General features: G+C 40.0%; 1 protein-coding gene across 1 annotated transcript in view; it reads right to left on the bottom strand.

Moving 5' to 3' along the window:
- nr6a1a (nuclear receptor subfamily 6, group A, member 1a) overlaps positions 1–18,121 on the bottom strand; it is a 91,961-nt gene that overhangs the window by 35,889 nt on the left and 37,951 nt on the right. The window contains exon 3 of the mRNA XM_086207075.1: positions 5,263–5,286. Within this exon, the coding sequence (XP_086063201.1) occupies positions 5,263–5,286 (24 nt within the window). The remainder of the gene's footprint in view (positions 1–5,262; positions 5,287–18,121) is intronic.

Here is an 18,121-nt window from a genome sequence, read left to right as displayed (position 1 = left end):
AGCAGGTAAGCTGCAAGTGATGGGCAAAGGGGAGGTGTTAGGAAGAAAAAGAGGTAGAAACTACTTACATATTAAGTGGTCATCAAAAAAATGTTCTCCAAATGTAGTTTTCCCTGAGCGATTTTAAGGCAGGAATGGATTTTATTTTTATGAGCAGGGATATTTTAGAATTTTTTGTTTTTTTTATGGCATTGAATCAATGTAAGGTCTTAAAGATTTCATTCCAGATTCCATGATGTAGAGTTTTGAAGGACAGAGAAAACATAAGACACACGAAAAGAGGTACAGTTCCTTGACAAATATTTTCGAGACAAAGGTGACCGAGGTACAGATCTCATGCTCAACCTGAAACCTGAAGGACTCAGGTTCAAGTTTGCTTTGCTCAACGTTCGAACATGATTACCACACATAATTTGGAGGTTTTCATGCCCCATCATCCAAACGTGTGATAAAATCAACAGGTCTATATCATATTTCCCTCAGCACAAGGCATTCTGCTGCAGTCAGACGTGAATGGCACATCTCTGGGAGCCTTTTAACAGAAGACGAAACAACAACACGTAGCATCCCTCCGTCTTTCTGCCACGTCGGTAATAACAGGCTCAGTTGGCAACAGGGTGTCTGCGCCTCCTTCAAAAGAAACTGCTGCTGAAGCCTGAGCGAGGCTGGAGGTCTGGAGCCTGTCAAATTAATACCTCACTTCCCATTCTGTCTTCCCTCCATCTGTCTGCTGTCTATCTCTTCACTGCCACTCCTCCTTTTTGTTAATACCTCTAGTTCGGTAGGTCTAGGGTTAAAGTAACACATTTTTATCATTCAGAAAAAAATAAACATCAACATGACCAGCCATGCCTTTGCTTTCTTAAACCTTACAGAGACATTGGACAGAAAGGAGTGTGCAAAGTTTCAGAGCATTTCTGGAATTCCCTTGAAGGCAGATATTCAAAATGGCAGCATCAGAGGATATGACCCAAAGAGTGTGAGCATAGGGGAGTTGGAATGTGTTGCATTCTGATAAGTATTTGATAGAATTTCTAAGACTAAAAGATTGCCAAACTTCAGTTCCTGCTTTGAGGTCTTCATATCATCTACTTATTTTTGAGAAAATGTTGGAATATTTGAACTTTTAATATGTCTTACTGATAAAAGGCAATGGCCATTTTCTACAGCGGGTAACAAAAGAGGTCCCTACAGTATCGCCTCTTTAGCCCTTCCCCTCCCATATCCCTCATCCCTGCTTTGTCCATATCTAGCTCATCCCCTATTTCTCTCTCATCCAACACCCCCCCATATTCTCCCACCCGCACCCCTCTGCATCCCACTCTATCTCTTAACCACCCCCCGCTCTCTCCTCTCTCTCTCCTCCTTTTCTGTCCAGCCCTCCTCTTCTTGCTCCAGAACTGTCAGATGGCATTAGCTCCTTTCACGCTCATGGCCTGTAGGAATAACAGCCGTGAACCTCGCCGAACAGCGCCATTCTCCTGCTCCAGTTAGCTCACCACTCAGCACAGGCTGTTGCGCAAATACCAATGTTATTCACGTTGTGCCCCTTCACTTACACAACATGCACCACTAAAGGGCAAAGTTAGGCAGACAAAAATCTCAGTGGAGAAGGTCATGGCGCTGAGTAAAGACGAGCGTGTATTGTATAACACGGTCACACTTGCTCATAATTATCAGCTTGTCCCCCTGACTCAAGGATCGACCCACAGCTTTGCTAAGATCTAGCTCACGTGGATCAAAAACTGATCCACTTCTTATCTACTTATAGAGCCACAGGCCTGAAAATTTGTTAAATATATCACGCTCAGCTTATTTCCCATGAAGTTTCAGCTGCAGGGCAAGTTGTGGTTGGTATTAAAAGCCCACTGTGACCAATAAGCTGTTAAATGTGCGTAAGTTGTTATTGTGCGGAGAAACAGTGTAAAATGATTCCGATATGGCAAACACACATGTAACAGATGCTTCATGCAGAGCACCACTTATCAAACCAAAGCTGTCCAGTAGCTCGTGTATTCCACTCTAGAAACATCTCAGAATTGTGTATTTTTTCACATCAACATATTATGCGATCTAATCACACACAGATGCATTTGAATCGTAACGTACGCATGGATGGCGGGTAAAAGACCACAAAGCTGAAGAGCGAGAAAAGGGCCAAGTCAGACTAAAATCCCTCAGGCTGGAAACTCAACACCTTTAACTAATAGCACGAGAGGAAATTTCTATTTGTGGCTGTTGTCACTGTGTCCCTCCTGATTATCTGGAAACGTTATTGAATAATGTTGGGGATTAAAATGTGTAACAAAATGATTAGTTTGGTTTTGTTTGCAGGTTAGCTTACTTTTGACTTAACTTTTTTAAGGGAGACGAGGGAACCTCATGACTGTGGGTTTTTGTTTGTTATTTTTCTTTAGAACTTTTCTTTCGTCCGACTCTTATTATCATCATTATTACTTTTATTACCATCTTTATTATCATTGATTATTGTTATGGCTTGCTTTGCCATTCCTTCCACTTTGATTGTACAGTGTAATAGTTATTGGAATTTTCACGTTTGCTTACCCCCTTTTAAAAGTGATACTTATATCAATCACACACTTAACTACCCAGACTAAATGCTGTGCATCATAATGTTTGTATATGTAGATTTTTTTTTTTGCTTCTTATTGATGAAATTGTGATTTTGAACCCATCTGTACGCTAGTTTGTTTACTTTTTCTTTTGTCAGGTTCTCTCACTTTGTCTCCATCACGGTATCTGTGCGCTTCAAACTGCTAATAATAAAAGACTGAAGGCCTTTATTAGGCAGTCTGATCTAATGTTTTAAAGAAGAATGACCTCTGGCTTGACACAAAGTATTTAAACTGCAATAACTGATTCATATACTATCGTGTTATGAAAGCATGTGAACAAACATGTGCACATGCACGGCTGGATCAAAACTGCACATATCATTTGAAGGGGTGATGTGAACGATGGGTGATGCAATTATCAGTTTGACAAGTAAGTGCAGATAGATTAATACAAATATGAGGAGAGTGTAATTTCTCATCACTCTCTTCTCGACAAGCCCAGCATGGAAGTAAGGCTTAGAGGCTAATAATCAAAGCAGATTAGCCCAAGCTCTGATAGATGCTACGCAAGCCTGCTAATCATCAGAGTGATAACCATGAATCATCCAATCACAGTCAGAAATGAGCAGTGTGTTTCAAATTACAATTTTGATGGAATGATCTCAGTATCAGCAACCCATCAAAGTGCATCCCTTTGACTTCCATTTGCCTCCTCTAGTCCATGTTGCAGTAATTCTTCCATGTTAATGCAGTATGTGTAAGTTAGTACATATTAAGTGCAGCAAGGAAGGATGGGCGGAAACACTGGAGCTTGATCTCTGGCCTGCCTGCCCTGTGATTTAGTCTTGAAATGACAGACTTGCCCCTCATTGGGCTACGGGTGGAGAGTTAATGACATGCTGCATGGGCTAACGTGACTATTAGCCCACTCTGAGCTGCAGGAACTGACAGGAACACAATTCTGTCACTACGCCCTGAGGAGACCTCTAATCAGGGAGGCAGGGACACTAGAAGAGGCTAGTCACACTGGTTACGGCGAGGAGACAAAGAGGTAACTGACTGTGTCTGTCATACTTCAACCTTGAAGTCAGCCATCAGTTGATATCATTTTTGAGGATTTAAAAGATTTATAATTTAGGTCCAAAATGTGATGTTAGAGTTTGCCAAATAGAAATAGCAAGAGTCATGAATCTTTGATTTTGTCACTGCTACTTGGAAATAACATGTAATAAACATGGAAGAATATGCCAAATGGTGACAAATTAAAGGAAAAAAACAACAAAGGATCTTACACAGAACAGCGTCAATGTACCTTGGCATAAATTCAGCAAGTCTCTAGGCCTCTACTCAAGAGATTTTCCTTATTTGATCTTTTTACATTTTGTTTTGCCCCCTCCCCCTTTTCTCCAAAATTGAATCCAATTTCCAAGCATTCCTGGTCATCTCCACCCCATGTTATGCTGGGGAGACACGTGGATTTCCACATGCATCTTTTTCCCAAACACAAAGAATTTCCCCCACTATGATTACCACTGGAGCACCTTGAAAGAATTTTTTCAAATTTGGCACAAATATTGATCGTTTAAATGGCAAGATTTTGGTGTTGAGAGGTCAAAGGAGGACATGGTTAAGCTCACTACATATGAATGCAGTCCCAATATGCCGACGTGAACACACTTTGCTAGATGCCGAGTAAACTAAGTAGCGGTAAACCAACCACCAAATCAAGTGCTATAAATGTCCGTGTTTCCATCAAACTTGTCTGCTTAAAGTGTTAAGAGGTTTGTTTTCTGCAAGTGACAGCCCATATCCTACATGTAATTGCCACTAAGACAGTGACAAGTAACCCTTTTCCGTTACTAGCTTATACTTGTGACAAATCCCATCATTTGAACATGGCATTAAAACAGCAAATGTACCAGCCTTCAAGAGCTAGCAAATACTGAAGTACTACTGTATTACAGTGGTGGTTAATTTTACTCTGCAGTGCAATACAGTGAATGTCATACAGAATAGCAATATATAAATGGTGTTTTTACACAAAATAGTACCATTTCAACTCATATCTGACACTGTGTGAACTGCATTACTGCAGTAAACCCCGCTCATCTTGAAATTCAAGTGGATTGAAGAAAATACAGAATTACTCGGAAACTGCACTGAAGCTGGTTTGCCCGGGAACATTCCTGGAAGGCAAGAATGAGACAAGCTACCAGGCTGAAACCAACAGTCTATATCACTGTGTTTATCTTACATAAAAGTCTATACTGGCACATACAGTACCTACTTACCTGTCTGGCCTGTGAGGGAATAGAAGGTACACGAGGACTGACTTGAATTTAGTGAACTGTTTTATACCAGATGATTTATGAAAGTGGTACATTACTTCAAAATTAAAGAGCTTTTATTAAAGTCATTGTAATATCAGTTCATCACATGCATGAGCATTTTCAATGAAAAATATAATTTAAGAGCAATTTGTAGAGCTAAACTGACAACTACTTCTCCAACTACTACTTCCTACTATACTGCAGCATTAGCAATAGTGTTACAAGCATCTGTCGTAACAATACCAGTCAAATATCACACTATAGCCTTTCAATGAAGTGAGGATTAAGCTGTTTTTACCATCACTGAAAAATGATGCGGTAATTCATCAGATCAAGATTTTGAGTTTTTCACTTACCTAGATTACTTTCACTGATTGCATCTGCGAAAACAGAAAACAAAAACAATGGACATGAGCAACAGAGATGGAATGTCAGGACATATTTAAACAGTGAGGCTCCAACCTTCTCTGCTGCTAATGTTATGTCTATGTGCTAAGTTGGGACACTTGGTCTGACCTGTTGAGGCTTGTACTGCTGGAGGGGACAGGTATGCATGTTCAACTCAGGGCAGTTTTGAAATACAGCACTGGCACACTACTGTAACATAGGTAACTGTTGTAAATGCAGTCCTATTTGCATAAAAAAAGCACAACCCTTACAATTACCGGCATCTATTTTTGCAAAGTTTCTGAGTCACAGTAAAATATTATTTGGCCAATGACATTAGTGTTAAATCCCTGAAAGTATTATATTAGAAAAATTGGGACACACATTAGAGCCCTTCAACGGAAAAACCCGGTCCATTTCTAGCAAGATACGTGGCTGTAGAAACCATTATCACAGTCAATAAGAACTGAAATAAATTGCCACAGCTAGGATGCCACGATAGCACCAATACATTTCAGGTGTAAGATTCCATCATTAGACCAGACATGGCCCCTGTAAAAGTCAGACCCATTGTATTCTGTCACTTTTGTTGTTTCAATAAAGCTACTTATATTTTTTTAAAATTTCCTATTAGTTCAGATCAGGTTTTAAAAGTGAGACAGCGAGGGTGGACAAGAAAGCAGAATGTGGGTTTTGCTCATTTGTTTTTATGCATGCGTTGTACCCTTGCACAGTACCCTGGCAAGTGATTTAATGCTTTCTGTTGTGTGAGTATATTGGCATATGATTACTGTATGCCCCATAGCTACACAAGTGGGTGTTTGTGCTGTGAATGGTGAAATGAGTATAGGAGGTGTGTGTGGAGGTGCGGCGGTATGAATACTTCTGTAATTAACAGAATGGGATCAATAACCAGACAGGCAGAGCACTTGACTTTTTTTTTTTAAGCCTGTATGCTTTCTTTCATAGGTCACTCATGTTATGAAAAAAAGAAATTGTATCTGTAGTTGAAGGCTTCAGAGGAGAGATGCTGCTCTTTTCTGAGCTCGTAGCCTGCAAGCTCCAGTAGTAGGGCAGGGCAACAACAGATTTAAGCAAATATGCGAGTCCCAGGTGAACTTGTAGCTGTTGCGTGCACTCTTCTTTGAGTGTGCATACCTAAAGCAAAACCTGTACTGTGATAATTTGAAGGAAAAATACTGCTTACAAATGATATGATGGTAAAAGATCGCGTCTGTAGATTATAAAGGTTAGAGTCCTTAATTAGACTCGGTAATGTGCAGAAGTAAATACGGATAGGATATTTTTTCGAATTGGGAAAATTAATGTGAGATGTCAAGGCTGATCAAATGAACTGTAGCATTAAATTACTATCAAACTTCGAAGAGTCATTACTGAGTGTTAAGATCGCACTGTTCATCTGAAATGATGTTTGCTGTTAAGTAGGCTAATGCATCCACTATTATTTCAGTTTCGATGATGGATGGCCCCATGAAATTTACAGTGTTGAGCCAAAACAACCCAAAGTGTGTGCTAATAGAAAAACAACATTTGATAGATGTCCAGAAATAATTTTTCCACAGCGGATGCATTTATTTGGCAGAAGTGTTTTATTACCTGCCAACACTCACAACAAATCAGTGTCTGAAAATAGCCCTCAACAAGTGTACTATTTACTTTTTATCAAAAAAACGTCTGCATCAAGCTGTTGGTTGTTTCTTCCAAGGTTTCTTAAGCAAGAGGCACGTGGTTTGAGCACCACAAACAAGATGGACATTGATAATAACTGGGAGATGATTTTTTTTTTTTTTGGCTATTGGTCTTTTCATGGTGCATGTTTATTCTAAAAATGCAAAAAAAAAAAAAAAAAAAAAAAATCACCAGTCTTTTAAACTGAGATTTAATTTAAAACCAACTCTTTAGAGGGACTAAGTTTTTCACAGGCCCCTCTTATTCTCAAGGAACATTTCTTCCCCATAAATATATCTGCATGACTCAATACTACTTGGCGCAACTGAGAAAATAACAGTTATGTGCAATTTGGATTAAAGAAACCTTTAATAGAGGGATTGAGAATAGGGACAACAGCAGGGGCAATATCTAAAAATAAAGATGACTGACTTCTCCACCCTCCAAGCATTTTCACGCAAAGAATGTTAAAGCCTTTGCTTCTTATATAAAATAACAAGTCATGTCAAATATAACAGCAGTGCATGTGTGAATATTTAACACTGGGTAATAGATGCCTTAAAAACTGCACATAACACTGGATGATTTATTAGATTAATCCAAAGGCTACACAACCTCTGCCCCCCTCATCAGCAGCTCAACCAAATGCTCCTGACATCCTCACACCGAGTGCCGAGAGCAAGGCAGCCTTACGAGGCAGAAATGGTGACATCACCCGAATAACAGCTAAACAAAATAGGACACAGCTGTTTGGTTCTTTAGGCTACAAATTAGACTCAATATGTCACACAGCATCAAATCACTGAAGACATAAGCACAGTTGGACTGAGCTGCAGCTATCTCTATCTGCATGCTTGCCTTCTCTGTTGGGTTGCGAGACAACAGGCGATGTTACTTCGCGCTACTTGAGAAGTGAGTAACGGAGGCTGTATTGAGGGTAATTGATGAATTATAGAGAGATTTAAATAATAAATGGGGCCCCTTTCAACCAGACGAGAGAGTTTTGAATGGGGGTTGGGGATGGTAGAGGTTCTCAAAGAGGTAGTGGGGCACTTTGTGGAAGCCATAGACTCTCTAAAGAGATTTGGGGCGTATGAATTATATCTTACTGGGTCCATTATCACTTATCAAACCAGCAAATGAATTATTCTGTGGGGGCCCTTGCAAATGTACGTACATCGCTGATATGGTTCAACTTCAAGAAAACTGAAAGAGGGAGCATTTCTTCCATATGTACACATATGGAAGCAGGGACAAGAACACCTGGCAGGAATCAGTTAGCTGTCAGGGTGGAGACATTAAGCCTTCATATATAAAACAGTCCATGAATGATGCAAGCAGACATGTGACTCAGATACACAAAATGTTGATACAGTTTTCCCCCCCGAGATAAACCTGAAGCGTTTTCTTGAGAAGATCCAGCAAGTCAGTGCAGAGACACATGAAGCAAAAGGAGAAGAGACATAGGGGGAAAAAGGGAGTGTCAACCCAAAGTTGTTCTTTCTCAGACCACCACTTAGTGAATGTTGTACCCCACCCAGGTCCAAAACCAACTCAATATTTCACCAGCCACATGGGGCGGGGGGGCATGCTACTGACAGCTTCCTTTCTTGTCTGAGTCTTCATTTGACCACACAAGGCAGAAAAAAATCATAAAAACCCTCCTGTGTTCAAATCCAATTATTTTGATGAAGGTCGAGGCTGTATGCTAGTCATAACAGATATAAAAAGGGCTTTCTCGTGACAAAGAAAACTTATCTTGGAGCTATGCTCGGCTAACTCTAATGACTTTACATATTTTACAAATTTAGCAACAACAGATCATTCTTCTGCATCATGTGTCTCTGAGGAGCAGATGTATACTTGGCCAACCTGAAGAGTACAGCTACAAAGTGAGCATACACGCAATGTATCATACCATGTCCCCTTGCTTTGGCAATGTCATTCAATTCAGCCATGTTTGCCAAACTTGTACCTTAAGAGTCAATGCAGAGCACCAGAAGAGGACAACCTTCGGGGTGAGCGTAGTTGACCCTGACTCAATGGTCTGTAAAAATACTATAAAGTAATAACTGCTACATATATACAGATCCAGACAATCAATCTTCAGGCAGCAGAGTCTGTTGAAATTGGTTTTCATCATTGAGAAGTCCTTTTCCAATTAAATAGTTTTATTCCCGCCAATCACCAATCACAGTCCTTGACGTTCACGTCACGACGCATTGAGTAGTCAGGATTTTTTTGGAGGTGCACGTCAGGCTACGGCGTAGGGTCCGCGTCAACGGTGTCACCGCGACGCAGAAGCATAACCCAGTTATTACTCTTTACAATGACTGAATGAGTTCCTTTATTTGATTGTTATGCCACCCAGTAGGCCATCCCCAATGAGTTTAAATAACACCTTTTCACAAAAATAATATTGCATTGTATAGTACTTCACAACACCACATCTTCCAGTATTCTTAACAATAAGATAACTGATGCAAGAATGTGCATTCTTTAAGATTTCAATCCATCAGTATATCATTATATATCAGTCAATAAACATAGGGGTGGCATGGCTCAGAGGTAGAGTGGCCGTCTCGCAATTGAAGGGTCGCTGGTTTGACCCTCACTTCCCCTGATGACCATGTCGAAGTGTCCTTGAGCAAGATACTGAAACTCTAATCGCCTCTGATGGCCCTGCGACGGACTGCCAACCTGTCCTCATTCAATGTCAGCTGGGATAGGCTCCAGCACCCCGCAACCCTTAGCGGACATGTGGTGTAGAAAATGAATAGATGGATGGACAGTTAATAAACAAGGCTTTTCCTTGAACCTCTGGAATGATGACTTAATTTTTGCATTGCATTTTACTAGAAAGGTGGAGACAGTAATACATGTTATTATCCTCAATCCTTTCTTTTAAGATGTTGATTGCCCACATCCTGATACCTTGAGCTATGTTCCCTCTGTTAATCTATCTTAACTCATTGTGATCAAGTCCCGAGTATAATCTCCATTACTCCTCACATAAATTCAATTAAGGTTTGATTGTAAGTCATAGAATGTTTTGGGACCCATTTGCTTTCAATTTTGAACTGTTCACTCCCTATAGGTTGCGTACCTTTTTACTTTCAAACTGCTTGCATCCAGCCAAACTGGAGGCAGCACAATAACCCTGACTTGAACAAGCTGTATGAGAGGGGCTTAGTGTATGTAAAAAATAAAAAGAAAATTGGGTTTCCATTAATGTATTCTGATGTGCAATTTGAAGAAGTTGACGAAAGTGTGAAATTTGAAAAACTCCCCCAATGTGTCAAAAAAAGGTTTAATGTTCAAAGGAAGCATTATTTGAAGAAGAGAAATTGTTTAAAAAGGGAGATGCAAACTAGAAAATATTTCACTCACACAACTAACCAGCTATTAGTTGTCTGAAGGTAATTCCTCAAGATCTCGCTCCATTTTTTTTGCCAAGTTCTTCTTCTTCTTCTTAGCCCTGCATAGTGTAGCCTCTTCTGCCATCATCTAGCAATGTTACAAAGCCTGTTCTCTCTGCTACAACCCAGTTAGTGGAAACACATATGATGTGTACTTCCTTTTTTGTGTCACACTGTATCCACATTTCACTTAAGATTTGCTTAAAACCTAAATGGAAACACAACTGGAGTCACTTGTTAATAATAAAGTTAATGGCAGAGTGAAAAACTCCACAAAAATAAGTCACATCTGATGATTAAAGTTCAATAGCTCAATTTATGTACATTGTTTTTTTTATCATTTATGTTGAAAACACTATATTCTGATGTCAAAGGGGAAAAAGAGAAAACATCTGCTGAAGGAAGATATGCTCCGGCATGTTGAGACAACTCACTGGACCAAACAATACTGTTTGTGTTTGGTCTGATGCTGTAACAGGATCTGAGGCCCAGATTGGGAATGTCACTCCTCAGCTGGGTCTCCTGGGCTCTCTTCCCTAGCTGCCATTCTCTAGGCCTTAAGGAACTCTGAAAGTGGGGACTTGGAGCAGTGGGGTCACTGCAGTGACGTTCCTGGTCACCCTTGTATTACCCCTGCCGGTCTCATCGCAACACCCAACCCCCCAAAAGCCACAGCACTAAAAGTGAAGGTCAAAGTGCCGAGGAAGACGGGCTGAGACTAAATGATCAAAGGCCAGCAGCACTTCTCTGTCTGCTCTGGAAATCTGAGCCCTTAACAAGTTGTTTTCTATGCAATGCAATTACTTAAAATGCAATTTAAACATATTTCCGTTACCTTGCAATCCAACATTTCAAAAAAAATATTCATCAAAGACAGAATAAGAATAAGATTCATCATCTAAGTTAGCATTTTATGATTCTAAGCAGCACAAAATGATGCTATTGGAGAGAACAAATTTAAAAAGGGGGAGAAGAAAATAAATGAAGTCCCCGATTCAAAGGCCAATACCTCTGTATTTATATAACATATAATCCATATTCCACATATTTATCCAACCCATCCAATTCACCTTGTTATTTTAGTATCCATGGCTTTTCCTTGAATGACACTGCTGAAATGAGGGGAAATATTTTTCATTTAGCAGGAGTTTGTAAGTGTTTCATCAAATTGCTCAAATGACAGCATTTAATGCCGCAGCATTCATAACCCGCGCCTCTTATCACAGCTCCCTCCAACACTTGATGGAATTTGCCATTGCACAATGGTTGGAAAATACACTTCAAAGGCAAGACGCATCTAATCTCCTCCACTCTGCACATTGCAAATTTGCTGTGATAATAAGATCCTGCCTTCCCAGCGTTCTTAGGGATCTGAACCAAGGATGAGAATTTCATCTCTCTCTTTCCTTCTCCGTTTCTTCCTATCTCACTCTCTCCCAGTGTGGCATCACAAGGAGGGGGTGAGGGTTTGTGCTGCAGTTTGAGAGAATCTCTGCAACAGCAATACTGCATATCTGTGGAACCCACCCCATCCTTATGTAAAAGCCCTATTTTACAGTTTTATTCTTTACACATACATACAACAAGAGAGAAGCACGACTGACAGCACAGCACAGTGACCTACTTTCCATTTGGCACAGAAAGATCAAGCATGACTCCCTCAGAACTGCTATGGGCACAAAAATCCTGGTTCAGTGCATTCAGTCAGGCCAGTGCACATCGGCGAGCAGCCAACCTACCAATAACACTGCAATAGGGGAGTCATGGAGGCTTTAACTACAGCTTGGGATGTTGAAACGTGCCGTTGAGAACCCAAAGCAGTTCTGCATACTTGCAAAACTCACAAGACAAGTGGAACTGAAAATGGGAAGACAGGCAGGCAGGCGGGTAGGCAGGAAGCCCTGCAGGTAAGGTTGTATGTTGTGTTTAGTCTGGCAGCATGCAGGTTGAGGACAGGTTTATCATCGTAGGCACAGCTGCAGGATATGCTGCAGTAACGGCCCCCTCCGACCCACACTACTCAACTCCCTGCGCCCTACATACACCGCACCACCCCCTCCAGGTTATCTTTACACATGGAGAAGGTTATGGATGGAGATGCTATCACAGAGCACATTAGCACAACAAAGAAGTGTTTCAGAGTGAGGCCCGCCAGGATAATTAGCTGATCCCTTATCAAGATGCAGCGTTCAATACAGAACAACATGGTAATGTGAAGACATAGTGTGGAGTGTTAAGGGAGGAGATGTGATTTGAGCCATAAAAAAATAAATAAATAAAATCACTGTGAAATTATGGTTTCCATCACCTAATTCATAACCTTAACTTTTATTCTTTAAAAGGAACACTTCAACATCTTGGGAAATTTTCTAAAGTAGATGCGCAAGAGAAGATCAATATCAGTTTCATCTACATCCCTTCAGGTCCAAGGCAGGAATATTGTGCCATTATTACGCCTTGTAGTTCCGTACACGCAGGTCAGTCAGCACCGGAAGTCCAAGCCTTTCACAGGCTGTCCGTAACACACATTTTTGAAACGTAATACTATCAGTTCATCTTTCTATTACTTTGCAAACAAATATTTTCAATGACCTAGATATTCAATTGAGAATTTGAAGAAAAAAAAAAGACTTCTAAGATCAAAGTGTCTTCTGATTAAAATCGGTTTGATCTACAGTGCTTTTACACAACCTCCTCAAGGCAGGGATATCACATGCGTCACTGCTCTGTATTAAATGCAGAGAGAGGGAATGTTCCACCATTAACCCAGTCACAGTGTCAAATCTACATCTGTGTAAAAGACAGCCAGGCAGCATCACACCAGATACCAATGCTGTTGTGTGACACTTCTCACCTCTGATTACAGAACACTGAAATGCTCTTTGTTTGGTTCTATGTAATCAAGCCAATCATCGTGGCGGGTAATTTTCCTCGAGTCATTGTGGTGATAGCAACATGTTTAAGAAATCAAACACTTCGGGTTGATACTGACGAGAAGAGCACATTTAACTTTTGTGGTTTGCTGTTTGCCTTTTAGACAAATTAAAACATTGTCAATTTCTCTCTGAATTGAGAATAGATTTTAATATCAAATTATGCCGGCAAGAATCGCATTATGTGAAATTAGAGCTACAATGACATCATTGGCATGCACATCTCAATGAATTAATACAAATACAGGATAAACACACCACTCTAAGGCAATGTTGCATATCATCACTTTCTTGGAATAATTGCCTAAGTCATTTTTTTGACATCTTTTTTTTTTTTTAACCTAAATCAGCTACTTATAATGTTTTGTCTACAGTTTTTATGTTTTCTGAAAAACTTGAAAAAATTACTTAGGCGATTATTTTAAGATGGCAATGGTATTCAGGACTGACTTTGAACTTATCAACTCTATATATTTTTTAAAAATTGTGACTGTGTCAAAATACCGATACCTGCATCAGCCATATTAATGGGCATCTCATCTAACTGATCTAATGATCAATTGGAGTAAAAATTGCACACAGATTTATGGAGCTAACTATTAGACAGCTGCCTGTTGTTAGCTATCAAGCTACAAATTCAGGTAGATTTGGAGTTTGTCATTTTTGTTGTCAGTTTCTACCTATCCCTGTAGCCCCCTGGACAGATCGGCAATGACCATTTTCATCCGGCTTAAGCGTAACTTTAACTGCTGCCCTGATATCAGTCCTACGTACATGGCAGCTGAAGTGGTCTCCATGTGTGACTCCTCTTTTTTTTTCATCACAACAGGAGTCAGTCATGACAGAAAACTGAGTACTTACAGATTACAATCTTCTGGGCCAGATGGAACATGAGGTGTGTATTAAAGGTGAGCAGAGGACAGATGAAGTGGATGAGTAGGGCAACTTTGACATTCTGACATCCGCCAGGGTATCAGCTTTAATATCATCCGAGTCCAACTGGGAGGCAATTGGTGCCGGGGCAGTACTTTTTTTTAAAGCCAAACAAAAGGCTTGTGTAGCAGCATGTTGCCGAGCATGGAGCGCTCCATGTTATCCGGGTCAGAGTGATCTAATCAGGTGTGAATGAAAGAACTTGGCAGAGCTCCAAGCTGTACTATATGCCGTCATCACTCCAGGGAAAGGAAAACACACTCACGTTTGCCTCGATAGACTCATGAGGACACTAATTAAAGCAATACATTATTTTTGATGTGGAAATTGCCCACATTGAGACTGCTGAGATTAGTGTCATGTTTAATAAGACAATGTTAATTTGCTATGCATGGATAAACTTCAGCCATTAATGTGTCCATTTCAGGAAGGCTTAGGTAAACTAAAAGCAAACTGATAATCATAACTGAATGGCATTCACTGATTGAATAAAAATGGCAAAAATGTATTTAGTATGTTTTGACTTTTAAGAATTTACAGAAACCTTTGTTGTGATGTAAATCAATGTCAATTATGAATGGTTATAGTCTGAGTTCAGGATCTGAATCTACTTTATCAATGCTTGCATTATGAAGACTTAACGTCAAAGCTGTATTTGCACAATGCGCAAAATGCATTGGTAATTGGGATTGGTGGGGGTCATCAATTTGGCACTCTGGAACTACTTAACGGAGATACTCTTCCCCATGGGACAGGAGCTGTGTCACTGATGTCACATGTATCATAGCAGCAGAGGAGGGAGGGAGACCAGCTACATGAACTAAACAGGACTTGCTGAAGCTGACAGAAACTGAAATCACAAATTAAACCATTCATCCACAACTCCAAGTGAACCAGATGTGCAACTCTCTGACTGTCCTTGAACAAGCAGTGTGCAACATACACCTTCATCAGGAAATATAAAATCTAAACTTGAGACATTTCGCTGAAACGCCTTCATTTCCCATGAGGGAAAATAATTATTCTGTTACAGGAGCCAAATACATTGAGAATTCAGATATAGATTGAAAACAGAATTGCAGATCAGAACAACGTAATATTGGGCAGGAAATAGTATGTACTATACTGTATACATCATATAACAGTGTATGTCATACACATCAAAAACAATAATTGCAAAAAGGTGTACAGTCAGAAAAAAGTAGCAATGACATGGTTCAAGTATGTACATGACATAAATCTCTATGTGTAATTGTGTGTCACGCAAAGGTAAATTGTTACACAGGTTTAGAATGGCGGGTCGGTATGATGTCTACTACTTACTGTCAAACAAACCCATTCAGCTCTGTTGTATCTAAAGTCAGTCCAAACGGTGGGATAGGTTGTCCATGATGGAGAACAATTTGTTCAGTGACTTCCTGTCTCTGACTAACAGGTCAATGATAGAACCAGCCATGTGGATGAGTTTGTTAATCCTGCTATCATCCCAGCTCAAAGTGGACTAACAATGTCAATCCCAATCCATCAATGATGCAAAATGTTATTAAATCCACTCAAATGTTCAGAATTGTAAAAAATTATATACAAACTTTATTTTCACCTGACACAAACACTCATCTCCTGTGAGCTTGACATCATTTTTCAATGAGCAATTTTTAATATAAATTCATTGTAAATATATTATGATTTCGCTGAATTAGTTCAAATCCACTGAGCGTATATTTTGATAACATAATTAATTTTGTGAAGTCTGTAATATGTACTCAATCTTATATCTTTGTAGGCCTAGTAGTCACTTTCTTGTTAAATTTTGTGTTCACTTTATGTAATAAAAAAACAAAGAGTTGCAGTCAGGTCTTTTGTTTATATAGACACTCAAGTACTGCTCCAGAGTTCAACCTTTCTCATCTGTGCTGTAAATGGACCTAGTTGCAGTCCTCATACACCCCACTATTTAGTCATCAGAGAACTTCTGCAGCTGACAGTCTTTTACCAAAAATATGAGGTATTCAAGAATGGAGACAGGGCAGTTCCCTGTGGCGCTGCTGTGTTACTGGCCATGACTTAAGACAAGGGGCTCCCCAGCCGCCAACCAGACAGATAGACAGCAATGCAGGACAATGACAACAATAACACCCATCCTGAGCTGCTTCTCACCATGCCAAAGTGATTAGATATTATTTAAGGCAATTTTTCACAATGCCAGCGCTACGATCCAGCTGAGAATGAGCACGCTCCAGCAGGTAGTTGACAGCATCATCCACTCCCACATCAACAAACAAAAGAGGGTCCAGAGGAGGTTTCACCAGTGTCCCTCTAATACCTCCGTGACATGTCACGACGGAGCAACTGGTCTACAATTAGATCCTGAAGTACTGATTCAAAACAAGAAGCTTTCCATGAACACAGTGTTTTCCATTTTGGGCTGGAAAAATATCAATAAGTCACACACTATCTAACTAAGAATTGTAAAACACAATTTGGTTGTCTATGTCAGTGCAAACAAGTAAACAGTCATTGCAGATTTCTCACAAAAAGATGAGATACATGAAACGTTCGCTGGAGCAAAATGACAAGAAATTGGATTATTTTTCCTTATCTAATCAGATGTCATGATATCAAAAAAAGGGCCACTGATTATAATGATTTGATTTTTTTCATAACACTCAGTTCTATTTTACGTCCGTGTCTCGATGTTGTCCTATCTTGAGGAGCTTCATGTAATCATCAGATTTCATGGAAATAATCTTTTAGTCATGCATCCTCTGAAACACTGACACTGACATACTTCTGTCCTCAGCTGATACTGGACTCAAGTACCTATTGGTGTAGGGGAGGTTGTTTCACTAAAGGGGGGGATGGGACTTTTAAATTCGGATGTGAAAAACAAATCACTGTTTTATTTTTGGAGAATTCTGAGAGGATACCACGAATAATGGCACCAAAGGATAGAGTATAATCACGCGGATCAGCAAAAGCAACTGACATGCTGTCACAGCATGGACACAAAGGCAGTGCATTAAATGTGTGGATGTTTAAGGCTTTTCAAATTCACAATTTATTTCAAACACTTCAAAAATGACTTATAAAAGAAAATACTCAACTTTATTAATAAACTCAGGAGGAAGCAACCAATATTTAGGGGGTTCCAGAGCAGCCAATACATATCCAGACACGTCTTCAGTTTGCTTTAGCCAATATTGTTGTAGGACCAGTAAGCAACTTTAGATTCTAAAAATGCAGTTGAGAGTGGGTCATGGGTAGCAAAATTGTATTTCTCCCAATGTGTTCTACCTATTTTGCTCTACACCTGCATGGAATCACGCTCAATATTTCTGAAACAAAACCTAATTTATTTGATCTTTCAAAGTCAATGGTGAATTTTGAGTAATAAACATTGAAAAATCTTTGCAGACAAACTTGCTTTGCATCATACTCCCTCTCAGGATGTTTTCTTTTCTTTTTCTTCCTGAGCAGTGTCATCCAAACTCCACCCAGAGTAGCAACCATTCAATAGAGAAGCCCTCTGCTTTTAATGGGCTGAGCTCAGACCAATCACAGAGCCCCCTGCCCCCCTCAGCGCTCAAGCCTTCAACCAATCACGGCTATCATCTCTACACACATGACTCTATGTGCTGCTGTCCGTCAACTGCCTCATATATAGTGCATGCAAGAAAATGTGGAGCAGTTCAATAACTTGTGTCGTAGCCAGGCTCTTGTGTGTGTTTGCGTGCGTGTCTCTCAGAGGGGTGGGGGTGCATGCATGTGGGAATGCATGTGCTTGTTTATCTATGTTGAAGCACAGACAGAAAGGAGGGAGGGAGAGGGGGAGAGAGAGAGAGAGAGAGAGACAG

The sequence above is a fragment of the Aulostomus chinensis genome, chromosome 6 (assembly GCF_037954235.1).
Source record: "Aulostomus chinensis isolate RoL2024-O1b breed Wild chromosome 6, RoL_Achi_v1.0, whole genome shotgun sequence".
In the NCBI taxonomy this organism is placed as follows: domain Eukaryota; kingdom Metazoa; phylum Chordata; class Actinopteri; order Syngnathiformes; family Aulostomidae; genus Aulostomus; species Aulostomus chinensis.
This window is presented reverse-complemented; position numbering and strand designations above follow the sequence as displayed.